General features: G+C 28.8%; 3 protein-coding genes across 3 annotated transcripts; 1 reads left to right on the top strand and 2 right to left on the bottom strand.

Annotated features, from left to right (window-relative positions):
* Positions 1 to 206: 206 nt before the first annotated feature.
* LOC111686111 (ribonuclease H2 subunit C) lies at positions 207 to 969 on the top strand. The gene is made up of 2 exons (XM_023448414.2): positions 207 to 747; positions 804 to 969. Exons 1-2 carry the CDS (start codon positions 367 to 369, stop codon positions 885 to 887), a joined length of 465 nt encoding a protein of 154 aa, XP_023304182.2. The 5' UTR covers positions 207 to 366; the 3' UTR covers positions 888 to 969.
* A 7081-nt stretch (positions 970 to 8050) lies between these two features.
* On the bottom strand, positions 8051 to 21607 carry LOC111686107 (sprouty-related, EVH1 domain-containing protein 1). The gene is made up of 8 exons (XM_023448410.2): positions 21430 to 21607; positions 19710 to 20084; positions 12138 to 12315; positions 11816 to 12064; positions 11637 to 11715; positions 9936 to 10174; positions 9420 to 9856; positions 8051 to 8566 (listed from the first exon to the last, which is right to left on the bottom strand). Exons 2-8 carry the CDS (start codon positions 19727 to 19729, stop codon positions 8440 to 8442), a joined length of 1329 nt encoding a protein of 442 aa, XP_023304178.1. The 5' UTR covers positions 19730 to 20084; positions 21430 to 21607; the 3' UTR covers positions 8051 to 8439.
* A 955-nt stretch (positions 21608 to 22562) lies between these two features.
* On the bottom strand, positions 22563 to 23509 carry LOC111686109 (protein transport protein Sec61 subunit beta). Its single transcript, XM_023448412.2, has 3 exons — positions 23373 to 23509; positions 23054 to 23262; positions 22563 to 22992 (listed from the first exon to the last, which is right to left on the bottom strand). Exons 1-3 carry the CDS (start codon positions 23373 to 23375, stop codon positions 22905 to 22907), a joined length of 300 nt encoding a protein of 99 aa, XP_023304180.1. The 5' UTR covers positions 23376 to 23509; the 3' UTR covers positions 22563 to 22904.
* Positions 23510 to 24231: the final 722 nt, after the last annotated feature.

Here is a 24231-nt window from a genome sequence, read left to right on the forward strand (position 1 = left end):
CAATATGGCAGCTTGTTTTCATTAAACTTATTGTGAATTGTTTATAAAGAAACCTACCATATTTGTCGTTTTTTTAAGCACCAATAATAAATGCTTAACATTACTTACTATATAGTGTATAGTTACAAATAATAATAATAAATCAAATAAAATTTTAAAACAATTAAATGCAAATCTTTAAATAATTACCCACGTTTAGTTGCCACTTTAAAAAAATTGAATTTTAAAGCTTTACAATCTAATGTAATAACATCTGGCAACTTTCCCCACACATTGCGCTAAATCTACAAAAAAATATAAACAAAACAAACAACTTTTGCAACACACACTTGAAGCTTGTGAAAATATTGAAAATCCTGAATAAAAATGTCTATTACCTTAGAAATTAATAATAAACAATTAAACTCCAATGACAATCAATTAAATTTACATTATCTACCCGCTAAAATTCAAGGTGACGGCCCGGCTAATGTGGAAAAGTATTTCAATCCCTACACCCACAAGGATCAAGGCATTTTGTCTAATGCCTTGCGCGGTTATCCTCTGCAAGGTGAAATTTTAAAAGTACCAGAAGGATTTAAAGGTTTAGTAGTGCAGGAAACCCGCAAACCTTTGGATGAGGAAGCCGATAGGCTGTTGCGCATAAAGGGCTCGTTTGAAGAGTTTACTTACTGGAATTATGATAAAATACCATCAGTAGCGGATGGTTATAAGCAAGCGTTACAAATTTTAAGATTAGCGGAAGAGGTAAGTCCGGCGTTTGGTGTTTAAAGACTGGAAAATGTTGATGTTTTTCTTTTTAGTTAGCCGAACCTTGCACTGAGGAGGATGTTCTTAAGGAAATGGAAGAGTATAAAAAAGCTAAGGCGGTTAAGAGTGAAAAGTAGTTTTAAGGGTTATTATGAATTGTTAAAAGTAAAAATTATAATTTAGTAAAGAGTTAAATATATATGTGCTATAAAATTGGAACCAAACATTTTTTATAATTTTCCCGATAATTATTGATATACTGGATAGTTTTATTTATAGATTAAACTATAGTTTAGTCTATAGATTGGACTATAGTTTTGTCTATAGTTTGAACTATAGTGTTGTCTATAGTCTGAACTATAGTTTTGTCTATAGTTTGAACTATAGTTTAGTCTATAGTCTGGACTATAGTTTAGTCTATAGTTTGGACTATAGCTTAGTTTATAATTTGGTATATAGTTTAATCTATAATCTGGACTATAGTTTTGCCTATAGTTTAGTCTATAGATTGGACTATAGTTTCGTCTATAGCCTGGACTATAGTGTTGTCTATAGTCTGAACTATAGTTTAGTCTATAGTCTGGACTATAGTTTAGTCTATAGTTTGGACTATAGCTTAGTTTATAATATGGACTATATATAATCTGGACTACAGTTTTGTCTATAATCTGGAATATAATTTTTCTTTAGTTTGTACCATAGTTTTGTCTATAGTCTGCGTCATAGTTTGTCTTAGTCTGGACTATAGTTTTGTCTATAGTCTGGACTATAGTTTTGTCTATAGTCTGTACTAAAGTTTTGTCTATAGTCTGGACTATAGTTAAGTCTGTAGATTTGACTATAGTTTAGTCTATAGTCCAGATTAGTATATAAACTGGACTATATGTTAGTCTGTACTATCTTTTAGTCTTTATTCTAGGCCATATACAGGCTAGACTATAGTTTTGCCTATAGTTTAGGTAGATAGATACATAGATAGATAGATAGATAGATAGATAGATAGATAGATAGATAGATAGATAGATAGATCGATAGATGGATGGATAGACGCAACTCGATATCGTGCTAGGCAACGATGGGAACTCCCAAACTTTTAGGAGTTGAGACACAGGTTTTGCAAAGGATCTTAAATGGAGTGTAATTGAAAACTATATTCACAGCAATCATCAAGCTATTGTTTTTACCTTATCCAAGCTTCAAGCTAATTTGCCCAAAACCCCAGGGATAAAACATTATTTCTGCGGATGGGCACAAGAAAATCTAGACCCTGAAACGTTTTTAGATGAATTCGGAGCATGCTTAGCCTCAGAGGGGAACATAATTCAAGATGAACACATTGTAGATACTCCAAAGAAGCCTTATGATGCAGCAATGCCAAGACGTAGTACGAAAAGAGAAAACCAAATTACTGATGGCAAGACGAATATTCCAAAGAAAATGGTATAGCCAAGATTACAACATCCAAAGGGAAGTATATCATATTGCAAGGCGAGAACTTCAACAGTTATAGCTTGAAGAAGCAAACAAGAGTGTTTCAAATAGCTTCTGCGAGAGAGCTCGAGGTCGAATCTGTGGGAAAGTGCATATAGAATTGTAATGTCATGTCTAAAGGAACAAAGGACAATCCAGGTGGAAATTTCCCCAGCTTATTGGAAGTATAGTCGTCGAAGTACTCTTTCACAAAAGGACAACCTGACCAAGGGAAGTATATCATATATGTCCTTCACAAAAGGACAACTATACCAAGAGATGCTCAGCCATATCGAAACCGATATAGATGAGGTAACAGAAGAGCAACTAATTGAGCTATAAACTAATCTGAAGTCCATTTTGTGATGGGAACTCCCAAACTTTTAGGAGTTGAGACACAGATTCAGTTGTCGACCTTACATTCATAAGTCCAACTATTGCAAAGGATCTTGAATGGAGTGTAAGTGAAAACTATAACCACAGCCAACATCATGTTTGAAACAAGAGTGCTTCAAACAGTTTCTGAGAGAGGTCGAGGTCGCATCCGTGGGGAAGTGCATATAGAATTGTAATGTCACGTCTAAAGGGACAAAGGACAATCGAGGTGAAAATGTCCCCTACTTCTTGAAAGAATAGTCGTCGAAGTACTCTTTCACAAAAGTACAAACATACCAAGAGATGCTTAGCCATATCGAAACCGATATAAAAGAGGTAACAGAAGAGGAACTACTTGACCCATAATCACTAATCTGAAGTCCATTTTGTGGTTGTATAAAGAGTTTAGTTTATAACAATCCTCTTGGCAGTTTGTTCCCTCTCCTGAGCAGAAAACCTGCAAAAATCGTTTACAATTGTCTGTCCGTCTGCCTAGTTTAGCTGTATTCCGAAATAAAACTACATTTAGCCGTTTTTTTTTCTTCTTTTGTGTTCTGTTTCCAGTTTTATTTTTGGGTTTTATTTTTCTTTTTTGTTATTTTGGTTGTATTTTGGATTTATATAATGACACAAACTATTGTTTAGTTTTTTTTCTTTCTTTCTTTTTAATTTAATAAAAGACTTATTTATGGTTTAAAGCCTTGTTTTTGTTTTACTATTTTGTTGTTGTTGTTAGCAGTTTGTTTAAAGAATTTTGTTTTGTTTTTTTTTTGGGGGGGTAGAGGGGAGGTTATTTAATCTCTTTACTTTGCTGTGCAGTCGCTAAAGTTAAAAAGATTTTTTTTAAGGATTTTTTGTATGATGTGGCCGATTTACATGAACATTTTATGTTATGTGGTTGTTGTTGTTGTTTGTTTGTTTTAAATTTTAACAACTTTTTATTAAGTTGTGCTGGTTTTGCAAAACTAATTGTTTTTTTTTTATTATTAATTAATTTATTATATATTTTGTGTTTTGTTTATATATATGAAGGGTTTGGTTTTTTTTGTTTTTGTACTTAATTAAATGGGGGGGGAGAGGGGTTTTTGTTTGTTTATATATTTTTGTTTTTAGTTTAAATATTATAAAGGTTTTGTTTTTTGTTTGTTTATTTTGTTTTGTACTTATTTAAAATTATTAAGTTTTTTTTATAATTTAGTAATGTTTATTATATTTTTATTTTTAAGTTAAAAAATAATAATACTTTTTTTTTAATTTAAAGTTAAAGTATTTTATTTTTATTTATTTTTAAGTATTTTTCCCAATATTTTTGTTTAGTTTTTTATTTTATTTTATTTATTTTTATTTTTTTTTTTAAGAAAAAAATGTGTTTTTTTGTTTTTTTACTTTTTAAATAACAACCTTTTCTTTTTTTTAAACTTAACTTTTGTTTTTATAAGTATATAGAGATATTTTTTGTTTAATTTAATTAATAAATTAATTAATAATTATAGTAATTTGTTTTATATTTTGTTTTTTCTATTAATTCCCTTTTTTTTAATTAAAAAGAAAAAAAAAACAATTTTTTTAGTTAAACAATTACTATTTTTGTTTTTGTTTTTTTTAAATAAATAAAATTTATATGTTTGAGTTTAAAAATAAATTTTTAATATCTTTTTAAGTTTTTTTTTTTTATAAAAAAAAGATTTTTTTTTAAAGGGAGTGGTTAAGCTTTAGTTTTTTTTATTAATATTATTATTTTATTTAATCTAAGCTTTATTTATAATAAATATTAAGTGTTTTTTTTATATTTATATATATTGAAAACAAATAACTTATTTTATATTTTTTATATATATATTTTGTTTTATAAATTATATTACAATAATTTTTTGTTAAATTTTTGTCATTAACACACAAAATTTCTTTAGTAATTACTTTAAGCTTTTTTTCTTTAATAATTATTTTTAAAAATAATTTCTTTTTTTTATTTTCTTTTCAATTCACAATTTTTAGTAATTATTTTTTTTAAATATTTTTTTTTTATTTTTTTTTTAAATTTTTTTAAATTTTTTTTTTATTTTGAATAATTTAGATACTTTGAGCCCTAAAGTAAATAAATTATTCGTTTTTTTTTTCTTCTCAATAAACTAAATAAACTTAAAATGGTTTTTAAAAATTTTTAAATAATTAGTAACAAATTGCAAATTTTTTCTCCAAAAGAAATTTATTTTTATAAACAATTATTTTACTAAAAAGTTCATTGTTATTACTTTGTTTTTATTTTCTCATAATAATATCAATTTCTTTTTTTTTTTGTTTATATATATGATTTAGTTTTTCTTTAGCACATGTATATAATTTTTGTTTACTTTCTTTTAATTTAATTAAATTGTTTAATATATTTTTTTTTAAAAAAAAAATTATTTTAATTTAATAAAAAAAAATTAAAAAAATAAATAATAAAAATTAATTAAAATTAAAATAAAAGAATAAAAAAATTTAAAAACAAATGTTAGAAATCTGTTCTAAACACTTGACTATAAACTGGCGTGTGTATCTTAGCTATTAACTAGTTATGGCGACTTAATTTAATCGTCATTATAGATTTATTTAGAATCTCAACTAAAGATTGATCTTGTTGTACAGATTCTCAACTATAGAGGAGTTGGACTAATGACTATATATAGATGGATAGTTTTGTTTTGTTATCTGCATTATAGATTGGTTTATAGTCTTGTCTTTTAGCTCAACTACTGATCTATAGTCTTGACTAGAGACTGATCTATAGTTTTAACTAGAGACTGATATATAGTCTTGACTATAGAGACAGATCTATAGTCTTGACTATAGGAAGATCTATAATCTTGACTATAGATTGATCTATAGTCTTAACTATAGATTGATCTATAGTCTTGACTATAGACTGATCTATAGTCTTAACTATAGACTGATCTATAGTCTTGACTATAGACTGATCTATAGTCTTGACTATAGACTGATCTATAGTCTTGACTATAGACTGATCTATAGTCTTGACTATAGACTGATCTATAGTCTTGACTATAGACTGATCTATAGTCTTGACTATAGTATCATTTATAGTCTTTACTATAGAATGTTTTATAGACTTGACTATAGAATGATATATAACCTTGTCTTCATACTGATCTACAGTTTTCACTATAAACTAATCTATAGTCGTGACTATAAACTAATCTATAGTCGTGACTATAGACTGATCTATAGTCCTGACTAAAGACTAATCTGTAGTCTTATATATAGACGGATCTATGGTCTAGACTATAGAATGATCTATAGTCATGACTTTAGAATGATCTATAGTCATGACTATAGAAAGATCTATAGTCTCGAATATAGAATGATCTTTAGTTTTGACTATAGAATGATCTATAGTCTTGGCTATAGAATGACCTATTGTCTTGACTATAGAATGACCTATAGTCTTGACTAGAGACTGATCTATAGTCCTAGAGACTGATCTATAGTCTTGACTATAAAATGTTCTATAGTCTTGACTATAAAATGATCTATAGTCTTGACTACAGAATGATCTATAGAATGATCTTTAGTCTTGACTATAGACTGATCTATAGTCTTGCATATAGAATGATCTATAGTCTTGGCTGTATGAATGATCTTTAGTCTTTACTATAGACTGATCTATAGTCTTGACTATAGACTAATCTATAGTCTTGACTAAAGACTAATCTATAGTCTTGACTATAGACTAATCTATAGTCTTGACTACAGAAAAATCTATAGTCTTGACTACAGAAAAATCTATAGTATTGACTATAGACTAATCTATAGTCTTGACTATAGACTAATCTATAGTCTTACCTATAGACTAATCTATAGTTTTGACTGTAGACTAATCTATAGTCTTGCCTATAGACTAATCTATAGTCTTGACTATAGAGTGTTCTGTAGTATTGACTATAGACTGATCTATAGTCCTGACTATAGACTAATCGATAGTCCTGACTATAGACTAATCGATAGTATTGACTATAGACTGATCTACAGTCTTGACTATAGACTAATCTATAGTCTTGACTATAGACTAATCTATAGTCTTGACTGTAGACTAATCTATAGTCTTGACTAAAGACTGATCTAAAGTCTCGACCAAATACTTATTTAAAGTCTAAACTATATTTTGATCTATAGTTGTGACTATAGACTGATCTATAGTCTTGACTATAGACTGATCTATAGTCTTGACTATAGACTGAAATGTAGACTTGACTATAGACTGATCTATAGTCTTGACTATAGACTGATCTATAGTATTGACTATAGACTGATCTATAGTCTTGACTATAGATTGATCTATAGTCTTGACTATAGAGTGATCTATAGTCTAGACTATAGACTAATCTATAGACTTGACTATAGACTAATCTATAGTCTTGACTATAGACAAATCTATAGTCTTGACTATAGATTAATCTATAGTCTTGATTATAGACTAATCTAAAGACTTGACTATAGACTAATCTAAAGTCTGTACTATAGACTGATCTTTAGTCTTTAATATAGACTGATCTACAGTCTTGTCTATTGTCTCGACTAATAGCCTTATCAATAGCCTAGACTATAAACTCTACTATAAATTGTATTTCGATTTTAGACTTTCACTATCCCTCTATATATATTAACCTTTTATTGTAGTCATTTACTTTTGGAGTTATTGTTGTTGTTTTATTTGTGTGATTTATTTGCGCCAATTTTAAAAACAAAACAAAATTTGTGCATAATGTAGGAAACTTATAAATTAGCATAGTTAGTTATTCATTTGTTAGAATACAAAAAAAAAAAAAGATAAAAATCCAGAAAAAAAGTTAATAATACTGGTTTATGTGTTAAAGTTATTTTGTTTTTTTTATAAATTGTATACTTTTCTTTTTAAAACAAAAACATACAAAATTAATTAAATACATATTAATAAAAAATATATATATAAAAAATGTTAAATTAAATTAATTTTAATAATTAAAAAGAAATAAATAAAATATTGATATTTTTGTTTTGTTTCATACTTATTAAACAAATTAGATTTGATAGAAGTTGTAGAAGTAAAAAAAATAAACAAATATGTAGTTAAGAGTGTTATTAAAAATTGTGTTTTAAGACTTAAACAGGTACTTCTTTGAAGTATTATATATTATATTTTTTTAAATTAATAATGTTAAACTATATACAATAAAAAAAACTTAAATTATTAATAAAAAGAAATAATAATAAAATAAACAAAAACTAATTACAAAAACCCTACAAATGCTGTATGTAGAAAAAAATATTTGAAAAAAGAAAAACTTAAATTCAAAATTAAAATAATAAATTCTTAGTTTTAAGCCCCATTTTTCTTTCTTATTTAAAAAGGACCTTTAAAAGAGTTTTCCTTTTTTTTCTTTTAATTAGTGTTTTTTTAGAATTTCTTGTTTCTTGGTTTTTTTTTTTCATTTTTTTCTTTTAATAATAAATATTACCAAAGTTATGTTGCTTTTTTAGAGGAAACGTTGTTGTTTTTGTTGTTTTAAAGGGATCATCATCATCGGCCAAATAGTCACATTTGTAGGAGGAATAGCTATTGGCTATTGGTTGTTTAAGTTCCTTATAGGTTTTATTATTATAATATTTAAGATCCCATTCATATTGATTTTTATAGGTTTGTTGTTGTTGTTGTTGCTGCTGCCATTTATTATTGTAGTTGTTATAAGAAGAAGAAAAATTATCATAGTAATCATTATAGTTAAGCTGATTTTGCTGCTGTTGCTGATGTTGTTGCTTTTTGGATTTGACTTGTTTTTTATTGTTTTGTAATCCAGCCTCCCAATGTCAAACTTGCGGTTTATGTTTCCCACCACATAGGCCGCATGAAATACCAATTAAATGACAAACTCTCAGGGGAGGATAACACCATAGACAGGGCACCAATAAAGATAATAAAGTTAAACCGATCCATCTTAAAAAAAAAACAAAAGTGAAAATGGAGCGATATATCGTCTAGTGTAGAATCTAGTGTATAGTCTTGTTTATAGTTTAGTCTAGTCTATAGACTGATCTATAGTCTAACCAATAGTCCAAATTCTAGTCTAAAGTCTATTCTATAGCCTAGTCTATAGTCTAGTTTATAGTATACTCTATAGTCTAGTTTATAGTCTAGTTTATAGTCTAGTCTATAGTCTAGTCATAGTCTAGTCATAGTCTATAGTCTAGTCTATAGTCTTGTCCATAGTCTAGTCTATAGTCTAGTCAATAGTCTAGTTTATAGTCTAGTCTATAGTCTTGTCTATAGTCTAGTCTATAGTCTAGTTTATAGTCTAGTCTATAGTCTAGTTTATAGTCTAGTCTATAGACTACACTATGGACTAGACTATAGACTAGTCTATAGTCTAGTCTATAGTCTAGTCTATAATCTAGTCTATAGTCTAGTCTATAGTCTAGTCTATAGTCTAGTCTATAGTCTAGTCTATAGTCTAGTCTATAGTCTAGTCTATAGTCTAGTCTATAGTCTAGTCTATAGTCTAGTCTATAGTCTAGTCTATAGTCTAGTCTATAGTCTAGTCTATAGTCTAGTTTATAGTCTAGTCTATAATCTAGTCTATAGTCTAGTCTATAAACTAGTCTATAGTCTAGTCTATAGTCTAGTCTATAGTCTAGTCTATAGTCTAGTCTATAGTCTAGTATATAGTCTAGTCTATAGTCTAGTTTATAATCTAGTATATAGTCCAGACTATAATCTAGTATGTAGTCCGGTCTATAGTCTAGTTTAAAATCTAACAAAAAGTCTAGTCTAGCCATCATTCTTATCTTACCTTTTAGTACACCCATCCTCATTAACACACTCACACGGATGTTGTGGTGTCTCACCATCTGAATCACTCATAAAATGATAAACCATACAGCGAGCACAACCTATACCCGATATACACTCTAATCCCGAACGAAAACAATCCGGAGCAAACTCACACGCTCCCCTACGATTACAATCATCTGCATAGAGTTCATGACAATAACGACAACGTGTCAGCTGCTGGGAGGACTGTGATGGTTTCTGTAATTTTTGCTTGAGTATATCAATATCGGGATCTTTGATAATACCACCGGAAATGGGTGAAGATTGTGAGACAAGACAATGGGAAGCAGCCTCAATGGCATTGAGTTTTTTAAGAGTAGTTATAGAATCACAACGTGCACTTAGGACTTGAGCGGCTACAGGTTGATCTACCACTGGATAATTATAGTCATGAACCTGGTGGTTAATAAATATAAGATAAAGGTATATTATTAAACAATAAATTTGTATTAAATTGTGTTACTAATAAACTTACAGCTGTCAAAGTAACATAGGAATAATTTTCGCTAGGAGCAATTGTGGCTGGTGTTGTTTCAGTTGTTGCTGCTGTTGTATTATTACTGATGGTGGTAGTCGTAGTGTTGTTGGTTGTATTAGCACTGCCTGGTGGTGGTGTTTGCATGCAAGAGTTTTCACCCGATATGTAATGAATTTTTGCAATTTCCTTATCTTTTTTATCGTCATTAAATCTTTCACCACGATCTTTTAAACTGACTGTATGATGTGGTAAAAAGTGGAGAAGAAAATATTAAAATAACTTTATATTCTAGAGAATAGAGAAGATTGTATTCCAAGATTTCGATTAAACTAGGGTCAAGGCTATAGAACAAACTTTAAACGAGTCTATAGACTGTAAAGTAGTTTTTAGACTAAACTGTAGGCTAGATTAGACTAAATTATAGACTTAGCTATAGATTTGACTATATACTAGACTACAGACGGATTAGAATATAGACAAGACTATAGACTATGTAATAGACTATAGGCTAGACTAAAGACTAGACTATAGACTAGACTATAGACTAGACTATAGACTAGACTATAGACTAGACTATAGACTAGACTATAGACTAGACTATAGACTAGACTATAGACTAGACTATAGACTAGACTATAGACTAGACTATAGACTAGACTATAGACTAGACTATAGACTAGACTATAGACTAGACTATAGACTAGACTATAGACTAGACTATAGACTAGACTATAGACTAGACTATAGACTAGACTATAGAATAGACTATAGACTAGACCATAGACTAGACTATAGACTAAACTATAGACTAGAATATAGACTAGACCATAGACTAGACTATAGACTAGACTATAGAGTAGATTATAGACTGGACTATAGACAATACTATAGAATAGACTAGGCTATAGACTAGACCATAGAGTAGACTATAGACTAGACTATAGACTGAACTATAGACTAGACTATAGACTAGACTATATACTAGACTACAGACTATACTATAGACTACACTATAGACTATAATATAGACAAGACTATAGACTACACTGTACACTAGACTTTAGACTAGACTATAGACTAGACTATAGACTAGACTATAGACTAGACTATAGACTAGACTATAGACTAGACTATAGACTAGACTATAGACTAGACTATAGACTAGACTATAGACTAGACTATAGAGTAGACTATAGACTAAACTATAGACTAGACTATAGACTAGACTGTAGACTAGACTATAGACTAGACTATAGACTAGACTATATACTAGACTATAGACTAGACTGTAGACTAGACTATAGACTAGACTATAGACTGGACTATCGACTAGGCTAGACTATAGACTAGACTATAGACTAGACCATAGACTAGACTAGACTATAGACTAGACCATAGACTAGACTATAGACTAGACTATAGACTAGATTATAGGCTAAACTACAGGCTAGACTATAGACAACACTGGACTAGACTATAGATTAAACTATAGACAAGACTATAGACTCGACTATAGACTAGACAACGGACTATACTATAGACTTGACTGAAGACTTGACTATAGACTATAGACAGGACACAGCACAGACAAATTTTTCAAAGAAAATTTGTATATTTCAAAAATTTATTAATTTTATTTGACCACTTTTAGTTTTTTTTCAATTTATTTTATTTAATTTATTTTATAGTATAACATACCATGACTATTTTCACTGCCCTCTGGACTGGAATGACCTTTTTGTTTATTATCAATTGATTCACAGGGCAAGTCTAAAGTCTTTATAAATAGAAAAAAATTAAACACACAAAATTGGGTTACAACAAAAATAACAATAAAAAAGCAAACACGCACACACAGAGAAAAACAAACAACTCACCATAAAAACATCATCTTCACCAACCGAATCGTATTTAGTTAATGGTGGACATATAATGGAAGGATTTGCTTTGGCCATGCCATCAATTAATTCATTGTATGCTCGCAGAATTCCTTTATCAAAAGCACGCGCATCAGCAGCAGTTTGAAAGGTAAGACCATTTCTTTGTTTACCAGCACGCCAATGATGAAATGTAGGCATAACTTTATAATATTTTAGATCACGGTTTATGACACAGCTTAAAATAACCTAGAGGGGAAAAGGATACGATTAGTTTGTGGTTAATATGTTATATATATGTAGTTGGATAAAGAAAACTTACACTTTGATCTGATATTCTTTGACCATATATGATGTATTCATGTCCGGTAGCACCAGGGGATAGTCTAGCTCGTTTACGTATCGAAACATTAGCTAGACCACCCCCGGCCAGTGGTAGCCAACCTTCAGTGCTTTCGTCTCTGGTCATAACCTGTGCTCTTACTGTTACTAGAAAATCGCTAGAAAAATAAAACAAAAACAAAATATTAGTTAATCATTCAAAGTTAAAGGACTAAAACTTTTTACTCCTTTATTAAAAGAAACCTCTGTTTATATGTAGTTGTTTTTGTTACAATTATAAAAATGCCAACAAGAAAATAAACTTGTGACATACAAACATAAATTATAGTTTTTCATTCATCGAAAAAAAATAATACGAAAACTAACGAAAAGGTCTATTGTTGCATATTTGGTTCGTTTTCTTATTTAATCAGAAAACTATTCAACATTTTTATTTCATTCATACAAAACTCTCCTGTTAGATTTTCGCTTCATATTTAATGCTTTTGTTTTTGCAGGAAGAGCGAAAACAGAAAATTGTTTGCAAAAAGAGTTGCCAATACGAGAAAAAAAGGATTGTAACGGCAAGTTTAAAACTGAAACAATTCGAACGAACAATGTTTTTAAATGAAGACTAGACTATAAAAGGATTATAAACTAGACTATAGATTATACAATAGACTAGACTATAAAGTAAACTATATAGCAGACCCTAGACTAGACTAAAGACTTGTGTATAGACTAAACTATATACTAGACTATAGACTAGACTATTAACCAGACTATAGACTAGAATATGGACTAGACTATAGACTAGACTATAGACAAGGCTATATACTAGACTATAGACTAGACTATAGACTAGACTATAGACTAGACTATAGACTAGACTATAGACTAGACTATAGACTAGACTATAGACTAGACTATAGACTAGACTATAGACTAGACTATAGACTAGACTATAGACTAGACTATAGGCTAGACTATAGACTAGACTATAGACTAGAGTAAGGCTAGACTATAGGATAGACTAAGGCAAGACTATAGACTAGACTTAGGCTAGACTATAGACTAGACTATATACTAGACTATATACTAGACTATATACTAGACTATATACTAGACTATATACTAGACTATATATTAGACTATAGACTAGACTATATATTAGACTATAGATAAGATTATATTCCAGACATAGATACGTCTACAAACTAGACTATAAATTAGAGCACAGAGTACACAATAGACTAGATTATAGACTAGACTGTAGAATAGATTACATACAAGACTTTAGACTTGACTACAGACTAAACTTTAGACTGTACTGTATTAGATTTAAGACTGTATTAGATTTAAGACTTAACTACAGACTAGGCTATAAATTAGATTATAGTCTAGACATAGATTCGACTACAAACTAGACTAGGCTACACTATAGACTAGTTTTTAAACTAGATTATAGACTAGACTATAAACAAAATCATAGACTTGACTACAGGCTACATTATAGACTAGATTATAGACTTCACTACAGACTAGATTATAGACTATACTATAGACTAAATTATAGCCTAAACTATAGATCAGAATATAGACGATACTATAGACTAATTTAGGTTATCACATGAAGCCGATTTCTGCTTAACTTGGGTCCAAGTTTATCCCTTTGTAAAAATTGCTATCAGAAGAAAAGGCAAATGGAGAGAATTAGAAGTCATTGAACAGAAGGCCAATGCGTCTAGCATGATTAGCAAATTTACAGTGAGCAATAACAATCGATATGTGTTTTTTGGAAACCAAGAAGATATTTAGATCTGTATGGAGCTATTTCTGGCCACAGCGTTCTAGATATTAAACAGCGAGCGATGCTGGGACAGTTTTCAGTTAAAACTGGTTTATTTCCATTCTGCTAAGCTCTTTCCAAATTGTCAACAAGATTATTGCATGTCCCATGAACCAAATAAAGGTGATATTCCAATACCTCGCCATCTCATTTAGATACGTCCGGAAAACAACTAAATTATGAATTTTCTGTTTTCTCTGGTAAATATTTGATAGTACCTTAGCCAATATGACGCCCCTATAGACTAGAGTTTAGTAAACTAAAGTTATTTCGTTAAATTCTAAAAAAAAAATTCCCCTTTTATTTAAAAAATTTCACAAATTTGGCAACTCTTTAAAATGATTTAATATTGGTTAAATTTTCAATACAGGCGAAGAACACAATAACAGATAATAATAAAACATAAACAAAACTAACGAAATAAAACATTTATTTAAAAAAAATATCTTAAAAATCTATAAAATTAATAAAACAAAAAAAAAACATGTCCTAAGACAACTAAAAATTAGTATCACCTACGAGTTTTTTCCTTAATAAAAGAGAAATACGAAAGAGAGAACAAGATACTAAAAACAACAACAACAAAGTAAATGCTCCTAATGTCGGCATCACCCAGTAGTCGGCATCTTTTACATAAAAATGTAAATAAATAAGAAAAGCTGTACAAATTTATTAAGGTTTGATCTATATTTCATAGAAAATATGGTCTTTTTGCTTTATGAAATGAGTAAATTTAAGTAGGATTACTAATTTCCTCTATATTTGACGTTTTTTAGTGACAGCTTTGCAGCATTTGTAGTACTGTCAGTTTTCTTAAAAAAAAATTAGTTTTAGTGCCACCTTAAACAAGTGAATATTTATATGAAATTAAATGATTTATTTGACAAAAATTGATTTAAATGAAAGAAAACAGTTGAAATATTCAATTTAAAGTGAAAAAGTTAGTTAAAAATATATTTTTTTGTAATTTTAATCGCTGCCGCCATTAGGAACACAATTTTTTATGAATTCTTATTGTCGGCATAGGGGTGCCGACTACTGGGTATTAAGTTCGATCATACGTATTCTATAGTCGGCACTCTAAAATTTATTATTTCTCTATAGAAAATTGGGTATATTACTATGAAAAATTTCTATATAACAATTTTCTCTTCAAAAATTATATGTATAACAGTTATTTTTGTAAAAAAATTTATGTATAACACTTCTCTATAAAAATTTATGTATATTACAATTTCCTCTATAGAAAATTGATTGTACAACATTTGTTTCTATAGAGAATTATGTGTATACAATTTTTTTCTATAGAAAATTTTATGTATAACAATTTTTGATACAAAAAATTATGTATGTATATCAGTTTTCTCTATGAAAAATTTTGTGTATACCCTTTTTTCTATAGAAAATTACTTCTATAATAGCTTTTTCTACAGAAGATTACAATTTTTTACTACAGAATATAATTTTCTATACAAAAAATATGTGTATAACAGTTTTTTTCTATTAAAAATTTTGCATATTGAAATTTTTTCTAACAAAATTGCTTCTTACAAAATTGCTTTTTACAAAAAAATTATGAGTATAACATTTTTTTCTATAGAAAGTTCCTAGTATGACATTTTTTCTATAGAAAAGTGTTCTTATTATAATATCCTCTATTATGAAACTTATGTTAAATTTTTTCCTATAGGAAATTGCATATTTTATAAAAAGATTTTCTTTAAAAAACAGTACATATAACACTTTTCCCTATAAAAAATTACTTTTTTCTCTAACAAAAAATATAATATTGTACAGAAAATTGCATGTATAACTCTTTTTCTATAGAAAAAAATGTTATTATGTACACTTATTACAATTATAATTATGTTCATAACATATTTTTCTACAGAAAAAACGATATTATTACAGTTATTTCTATAGAAAAAATTTAATTAAATATTTTCTTTGGAAAATTGTGTATATATCACTTTTTTCTATAAATAAATATGCTTTTTTCGAACAAAAAATCTACTGCCGACTATAGGGACATTTTTTGTCGAAGTTAGGAACACTGGTGCCGACTATTGGAAAATGTGGAGTTTTTAACAAAATTTACAAATTACTAAAAACTAGTTATTTGTTTTTCAAAAAAGATAAATAGATCTAAAACTTAACTAAACACATAATTGAAATAACTAAAAATCATCGTAATAACATTTACCGACTCTTTAGGGGGATAGTTTGAAAAAGAGAAAAAAGTTAAACTGCCGACTATTGGTACATTTACCCTATCCCATAAATATAGCAGAATAAAAAAACAATTTGATTATACATATGCAACAAAAAAAATTAAATAAAACACAACAACAAAACTGTATGTATACTCCCCTAAATTTAAGTTTTTGTTGTTGTTGTTAAATAAAATATGTAATTAACAAACAATTAAAAAAAAACAGAAGGCAATAAAAAAATTCATTAAATTAAACAAGTTGTATTGTAATTGATAATAATATTCATTCAACAATTTCATTTCAATAGTCAACAATTCTTTTGTGTGTGAGATGTATTTAGAAGAAAAAAAAACTGTGTATAGTAATTTCCCGTTATGAATGAACACACTTTTGGCAAGTGCCATTTCTCGCTCTTGCTGTCTCTTTTATTGCTATTTTTCTTTGACAGTATTTGTTCTCGCTCTCTTTTTTTCTATATCTCTCTCAACCCACCACTTGGCAATTGTAGATATTTTGTGTTACCAGATGTATAGAATTTGTTGAGGTAGTAGGGATGATTAAGCTTAGTTAAAACTAAACTATCAGAACAGTAACAGAATTCCATTTCGATCAAAAGTGAAATTATCAGGTTTATTACAGAATTCCATTTCGATCGAAGTGAAATCGATGAAAACGTTTTTGTTCCCTTGAAATGTTCATTCGGCTCGAAGGGAAAATTTCTATCGTGAACTTGCGATCAATTTATTTACAATAGTTGATTTTGTATAGACTAGACTATAGACTTAACTATAGGCTAAACTATAGACTAGACTATAGACTAAACAATAGACTAGACTTTAGACTAAACTGTAGACTAGACTATAAACTAGATTAGATTATAGTCCAGACATATATTCGACTGTAGACAAGACTCAGACTAGACTATAGACTAAACTATAGGAAATAATATAGAATAGACTATAGATTAGACAATAGACTAGTCTATAGACTAGACTATAAACTAGACTACACATTAGATTATAGTCCAGACACAGACAAGATTATAAACTAGATTATAGACTTGACTACTGACTACATTATAGATTAGACTATAGTATAGTCTATAATGTAGTCAGTAGGCAATTATTTATATTTAATATAAATATATTGTACTTTTCACTTCTTTGGAAGTCAATAAACCTCATTTTCACGGAAGATAAAAAAATTTACTTGCTGTGCTACTTTAGAAGTGGTGGTGGTTATTCTTTTGGAAGTACTTCGTTTTATTTTTGCTGGATGTTCATTGATCTTTAAAAATTTCTTGTAAAGCTACCGCTATATCGCTTTTGTCATACACTGTCATGTCAGTTGTTTTTTAACAATTATTTTTCTATTTGTAACATAATTTTCCATATGGAGTAACATTAGTGATAGTTTTGAAATTGCAGCCTTTAGTATTAACCAGTATTGAAATCAAGTTAAGCTGGAGGTCCACACTACGCGTGTTACGCTAAAAGTTACAAGCTGATTTAAACATTTTATATATAAGAGCAAAATATACAGCCCATTAATGAATTTTTATCTTACTATCATATCCTATAACAGTATCCTATCATGATGTTCTATTAAAGAATATAACTTTTAGTTTAGTCTAATTTAGTTTATAGATTGGTCTATAGGTTAGTCTATAGTCCACACACTAGTCTAGTTCAGACTATAGTCTAGTCTAAAGAATCGAGTATTCCTGAGTCTACACTTTTGTTTACAGAAATATAATCAGGAATGCAATACACACTACATGTAGTCTTGACTATAATCCAGTCTATAGTCTAGTCTAAAGTTTAGATTATAATGCTGTTATATATTACATTTTTGGAAGGATAGTTTCGACGTTACGTTACGTGATAAATCAGTTGATTAATTTTTTGTTTATTGTTTGATTTGATTAAAAGGGAATACTCTTATATGCCAGAACGTCTTAGATCTTTAAGATCTTATTCGTAGATTTATTTTAGGCTTACGGAAATCTGTGATTTGTCACGTAACGCAACATAGTAACTAACTGAGCCTTAACATTTATAACTTTAAATATATACTAGAGTTATAACTAGGGTTCTATAAATCTACTTTTGAATAATCGAACAATCGACTTTTTGTCGAAAAAGGTCGAAAAGCCGAAGTCGACTATTTTGTTACAGGGCCTCTGTTGTAGTGTACGAGAATTAATTAAGCAAAGTTTAGCCTATTTGTTTTACTTCGACAATGATTTAGTTCTTAAGAAATATATTCCGCTGATGGTGATGTAATATTAAGCATATTAAGTTTAGTTAATTTGTATTTGTTTTACTTCGACAACGATTTAGTGCTATAGGGATATATATATGGAGATGGGTGCGGCGATATATAGTAGTTTTTTAATAGAAACAAGTTAAGGATGCAATGTAATGCAACCTCGCATATAACACAGTCAGAGATGGCATAATTATTACGATGGTATTTTTTTTGATACTATTTGATGTGCAAAAGTAATGTGATACTCCCGAGTCTTATTTGATAATTTTAGGGCTACATTCTCAATATGCTGATAAAATAAATGTCTGATAAAATAATTTTTTTACCCACCATCAAAAAAAAAAATGGGGTTTGTAACACATCGAAATATTGGTCATAGACCCATAAAAGTATATAAATTCTGGATACTTATTAAATTCTAATACGATCTAGCCATGTCCGTCCGTCCGTCTGTCTGTTGAAATCACGATAGGTACCACACGGGAAGAGCTAGACAGTTGAAATTTCGCATGAGTATTCTCTATTGCAAACGTTTGCTTGGAATTGAAAAGGCGCAATATCGGTTAAATTTTTCGAACAGCCCTCATACAAGTGTACCTCCAGATAACAGCTTTAACGAGCGTAACTGCTTTAGCAGCACGAGTATAGCGATGAAATTCGACATCAAGTAGTTTCATATTAGCCAAAATCAAATTTTTTAAGATCAGTTTATAATTGACCTACCCCCCATATAAGATTCCCTTTAGCAAATGACTTTAACACTCATTACCGGCAAAAAAATGCGATTATAGCGATTAAATTCGGTATAAGTAAGTTTCTTACGAATAAAAACTTGTCTACCAATTTTTTTTTTAGGATCGGTCCATAATTGACCCTACCACTCCCCCCATAAAAAAATATTTTAGTACTTTGAGATCCAAAAAAAAGTATCCTCTGAAATATTTTTTGATACTGAGACAAAATCTCATTTTTCATCCCTGAACACAGTAATTTTGTGCATTTCAAGTTTCCACAGAAAATTCCAAACTAACCTATAAAAAAATCTGGCAACTCTCTGTCTTTTATATCTATGTAAATTGCTGTTGTGTATTTGCTACCAACAAAAAAAATTGTATCTAAAAAATTCTTTTGCATACAAAAAAAAAACCTACGAAAAAGTAAAAGTAGTTTTTTTTTAACCAAATTTGTTAAAAACTCTTTCACTTGTACAAACTTTTATGAAATACTATTAAACACTTACCTTTCATGTCCTTCTGTCATGATTTGTAATCAGAAAGATTCTAATATAGAAGCGTATGGTGTCGGTGGTCAATTTCACCATGTTTAAAATATTCAGACATGCAGAATTGCACAAACTCTAGGCTGGACAACACCACGGGGTTTTCTTTTTTTTTTTTTTTGAAAATAAATCTGATGACAACAACGAGGCCAACAACGTTCCTCCTGCTTAAGTGAACCACCAAGTATTCTGCTAATAGTTTTGTGCTTTTTTTTACTTTTGCTTATTTTATTCTTACGTTTCTTTTTTGTTTTATTCTTTTTTTGTATTTTTTTGGGTAGTGAATTTTTTATATAATTTTTATTTCTTTATTACATTTAAGTTTACTTTTTAACACTAGATTTTTATGAAAAATAAGATTTATTATTTAGTTTTATTTTCAACACTTTTATTTAGTTTTTTTTTAATTTTTTCTAATAAGTTTTTATACACAAAAGCAAGTAAAATAATAACTTAAAAATTGTAGGCGAGATTTTTAAGAATTGTAGGAGCAGAACAGAATAATAGTGGAGAAACAAATGTACAAATAAATATGCTTGGAATACAAATACAATAACAGCAACAATATCAACCAGAGCGAAAATACGATTTTTTTGGGCGATTTCTGCTGTTTCTGTCTGTAGCAGTTTCGTTTTTAAGGGTTGCCATATTAGGGATTGTGTTATATAGCTAAACAAGTTAAGTTCTAAATCACTTTTAGTTAAGGTTTAGTTCTAGTTCAATTCTAGTTCAGTTCTAGTTTAGTTCTAGTTCAGTTCAAGTTCAGTTCTAGTTCAATTCTATTTCAGTTCTAGTTCAGTTCTAGGTCAGTTTTAGTTCAGTTCCAGTATAATTGTAGTTACGGTCTAAGTAACTTCTAGTTCAGTTCTAGTTTAGGTCTAGGTCAGTTCTAGTTTAGTTTAAGTTCAGTTCTAGTTCAGTCCTTGTCCAATTTTAGTCTAGTTTTACATAGTTTTGTTCTAATTTAGATCCATTTCATATCTCTATCTATTTATATATCTATCTATCTATCTATCTATCTATCTATCTATCTATCTATCTATCTATCTATCTATCTATCTATCTATCTATCTATCTATCTATCTATCTATATCTCTTTCTAACTAACTATCTATCTATCTATCTATCTATCTATCTATCTATCTATCTATCTATCTATCTATCTATGTATCTATCTATCTATCTATCTATCTATCTATCTATCTATTACACAGTTTTAAAGTAATATTTCATGGATATTTTTTATTTAAATTACACTTGCTGATATGGCAACTCTTTCGATTTTACTCTCAATTCGCCTTTTTTCCTTTCGTTTTAAATATGTACATAAGAAATTCCGAGACCGATGTTTTTTTTCTTTTATATATTAACCAACTCCCTATATAAGATTTTTTCTATATTATAACATTTTCTATGAATTAAAACAATATTTATTTTATTATAAACAAATTGCAAACATTTGTTCAGTGTATGCCGTTTACACAATATGACTTTTTTGTAGATGGATTTGAAATACGTTTACAGGAATCTTTTCAAGTCACACTTTTTTCTTTTTGCTAGGCTTTTGTGTATAAGAATTTTTTTCTTGTGCTTTTTTTCTAAAAGTTTTTTTTTCGCAATTTTTTAGCTGCTGTTTTTTAAGTAGATTTTTTTTGTTATAGATATTTTTAAATTTATTTACTTTTTCAAATTATTTTAGCACTATTAGCATTTTAAGATTGTTAAATAAAAATGTAAAAAATAAGGATTTTTTTTGTATTATAGATATATGATATTAGATTTTTGCATGATTTTTTTCTTTTTCACTTTCACTACACGGACTTTTGCACAGAAGGACGACAGTATTACATTTGTTTGTTGGCTGCTAAGGCGAATTAATGGTTGGTGGTGTCATTTGAACAGCTGATGGTGTTATTGTTCTTGAAAATTTATAGCAGTACTGTCAAACTCTTTGTATATGAAAGAATTTTTTGCATAACTGATACTGTCAAAGTGTATATAGAAAAAATGTTAATGAATTTGCCACTTAATCTTGTTTGTATTCGCTTTATTTTACTGTGATTTTTGCAAACTTCTTTGCCAACTAAATTTCATTTTAACGCCTTTCAAGTCTAAAACTTGATAGCGGCTAGTTAAAAATTGTTATCCAGTTATAGAAAAGATATGTAAATTAAAAAAATGATTACTTGAGTCTAAATATTTGTGTGATTTTAATCAAAAATTTTAAGGTTTTATTAAAATAAACCAATGTTAATATTATAAAGTCTAAAAATTAACGACTTTGTTTTGGAAAATTTAACGGCGGCCATATAAGGATAATTTTCTGATATACGGCGGAGGTTGCTGAGAATGCCATATCATTGTAATCCTATTCAATTTTGTTTACAAATTTGGATTTAATCTAATATGAATGAATTTTTATTAAAAATTGTTATTTTCAATAAATTGTTAATAAACAAATTTAACTTTCAGATATGTACATATTAATTTGCTATTTAAAATTAAATAAAATGTAGTTTTATTGAAAAACCCTTACAGTTGGCAACATTACATATACAAGATTATGGCATTTCGCCGCAAAACAGAGAGAGCGAATGTCAAATTATTGAATGAGAGTGATAACTGAAACAGAGTTGAATTTTCTAAAGTTACAATTAGGATTTCTAACAAAATTTAAGTTCTATCAATTTATGAATAAAAACATAAAGATTTACATTCTTTTTTACAAAAAAAATATTTTTATTAAGTTTTATATTATAATAAAGCCACTTAAAATTGTGGAATGATTTCTTTTTTTCATTTAAAAACAGAAAATTCTAATGCTTTATACAAAGCAATAAATTTTCTTTAATTTATATAAATATAAAAAAAAAATGATTAACTTAAAATATGCATTTAGGAATAAACTAAAAATTATGGAAGGTTGTAACATTACACAGCCTAGAAAGGCAGAATTCAATTGAAACATCAATGAAACATAACTTTCTAACAGCGTTAACGAACAAACCGACCGACCCATTGATGATGACGTCGACAAAGTTGAATGAATGAAGAATAAAATTGGGTTACGTTCGATACACGAAAGACGACAACAATATCAACACACATACGGAGTTGAAGGTAACAAAATTTCATTGCACACATCATGTACGTCATTTAAGAGCGGTTGTATTTGCCCCAGATATGCAACATAAAAACGGAGGCAATGAACAAAAGAGACATTACCAAAACGGGGACAGGACCTCTGTAATGAAAACCGAAAATCAAACACTTGTACGAGTCATAAACAATAACAAAATACATACACTTTGATGCCGGGAGAATCATCGGTATAGAAACGCCACATGCCACCAGTGCCAGCGCCACCGGTAGTACGGCTACGTGCAGCAGTGGTGCTGCTGGTGGTTTTACGTTGTTTTAAATTGCTGCCTCCAGCACCAGCGCTACGTGGTGCTGACAATTTGCTGGGCGAGCGGGTGCCACTGCCCACTGAGGTTGAACTAGCTGGTGCAGGCTGGAAAATATTTAAAAATGTTTTGTTTTTTAATTTAAAGCATAATTTTTTTTTAATTTATTTTTCTTTCAAAAATTTCTCTTTTTTTTTTGATTCACGTTTCTATTTACCATTGTTTTGTTTTTCTATGATTTCAATATTGCTACACGTACAAAACACAAATGATTTGAAACGAAAGTTGTGAATGCAAGAAAATGTCAGTTTTCGTTTCTTTTCGTCTATTATTTTTATTCGTTCATTCCACGTATGCCAGTGAAGTTGGCTGCAGTTGACGTGGTTAAAACTGTTACATTTTCAAGCAGAGTTGTATTTTCCATAGACAGTGGTGAAGTCAAATATTACCGTTATCATTAAAAAAAATATGAAAAATTTCCTAATTTTCATTATTTTTGTGGAAATTGTACAGCTGTAAAACAAAGCTTTTCGAAAAAGGTGAATTTTTAACTAAAATTATGTTACTTTTACCAATAGTTTACAAAAATTGGCAGTCATTAACTAATTCACCTCTATTGTTTGAGATAGTATTAATAAACAAAAATGTGGCAACCTTAAAAGGATGCTAACGAAGTGACAATTTATTTGTCAAAGTGTAAAATGGACGAAAAAGATAAAAAATTAAGCGGTAACCAGCAACGCTTTAAGTTTGTAAGTAAAGATTTAAGAATTTTATTATTATTAGAAATAAATATATAGAAAATAGTTTAATTCTATTAAGAATAGACTGAACTGATTAAGAAGTAAACTTAACTAACATATTACCATAACTGGACTTAACTAGAACCCAATTAGAACTCAACTAAAATTAACCTAGTATTGAACTAAATTAGAGTTGAACTAGAACTGAAACAAAACTAATCTAGTACTGAAGCTGAATGAAGTAGAACTGAATTAGAACTAAACTAGAACTGAACTAGAAGTGGACAAGAACTGAACTAAAACTGAATTAGAACTGACCAAGAACTGATGTAG

This window comes from Lucilia cuprina, chromosome 6, assembly GCF_022045245.1.
Source record: "Lucilia cuprina isolate Lc7/37 chromosome 6, ASM2204524v1, whole genome shotgun sequence".
NCBI lineage: Eukaryota > Metazoa > Arthropoda > Insecta > Diptera > Calliphoridae > Lucilia > Lucilia cuprina.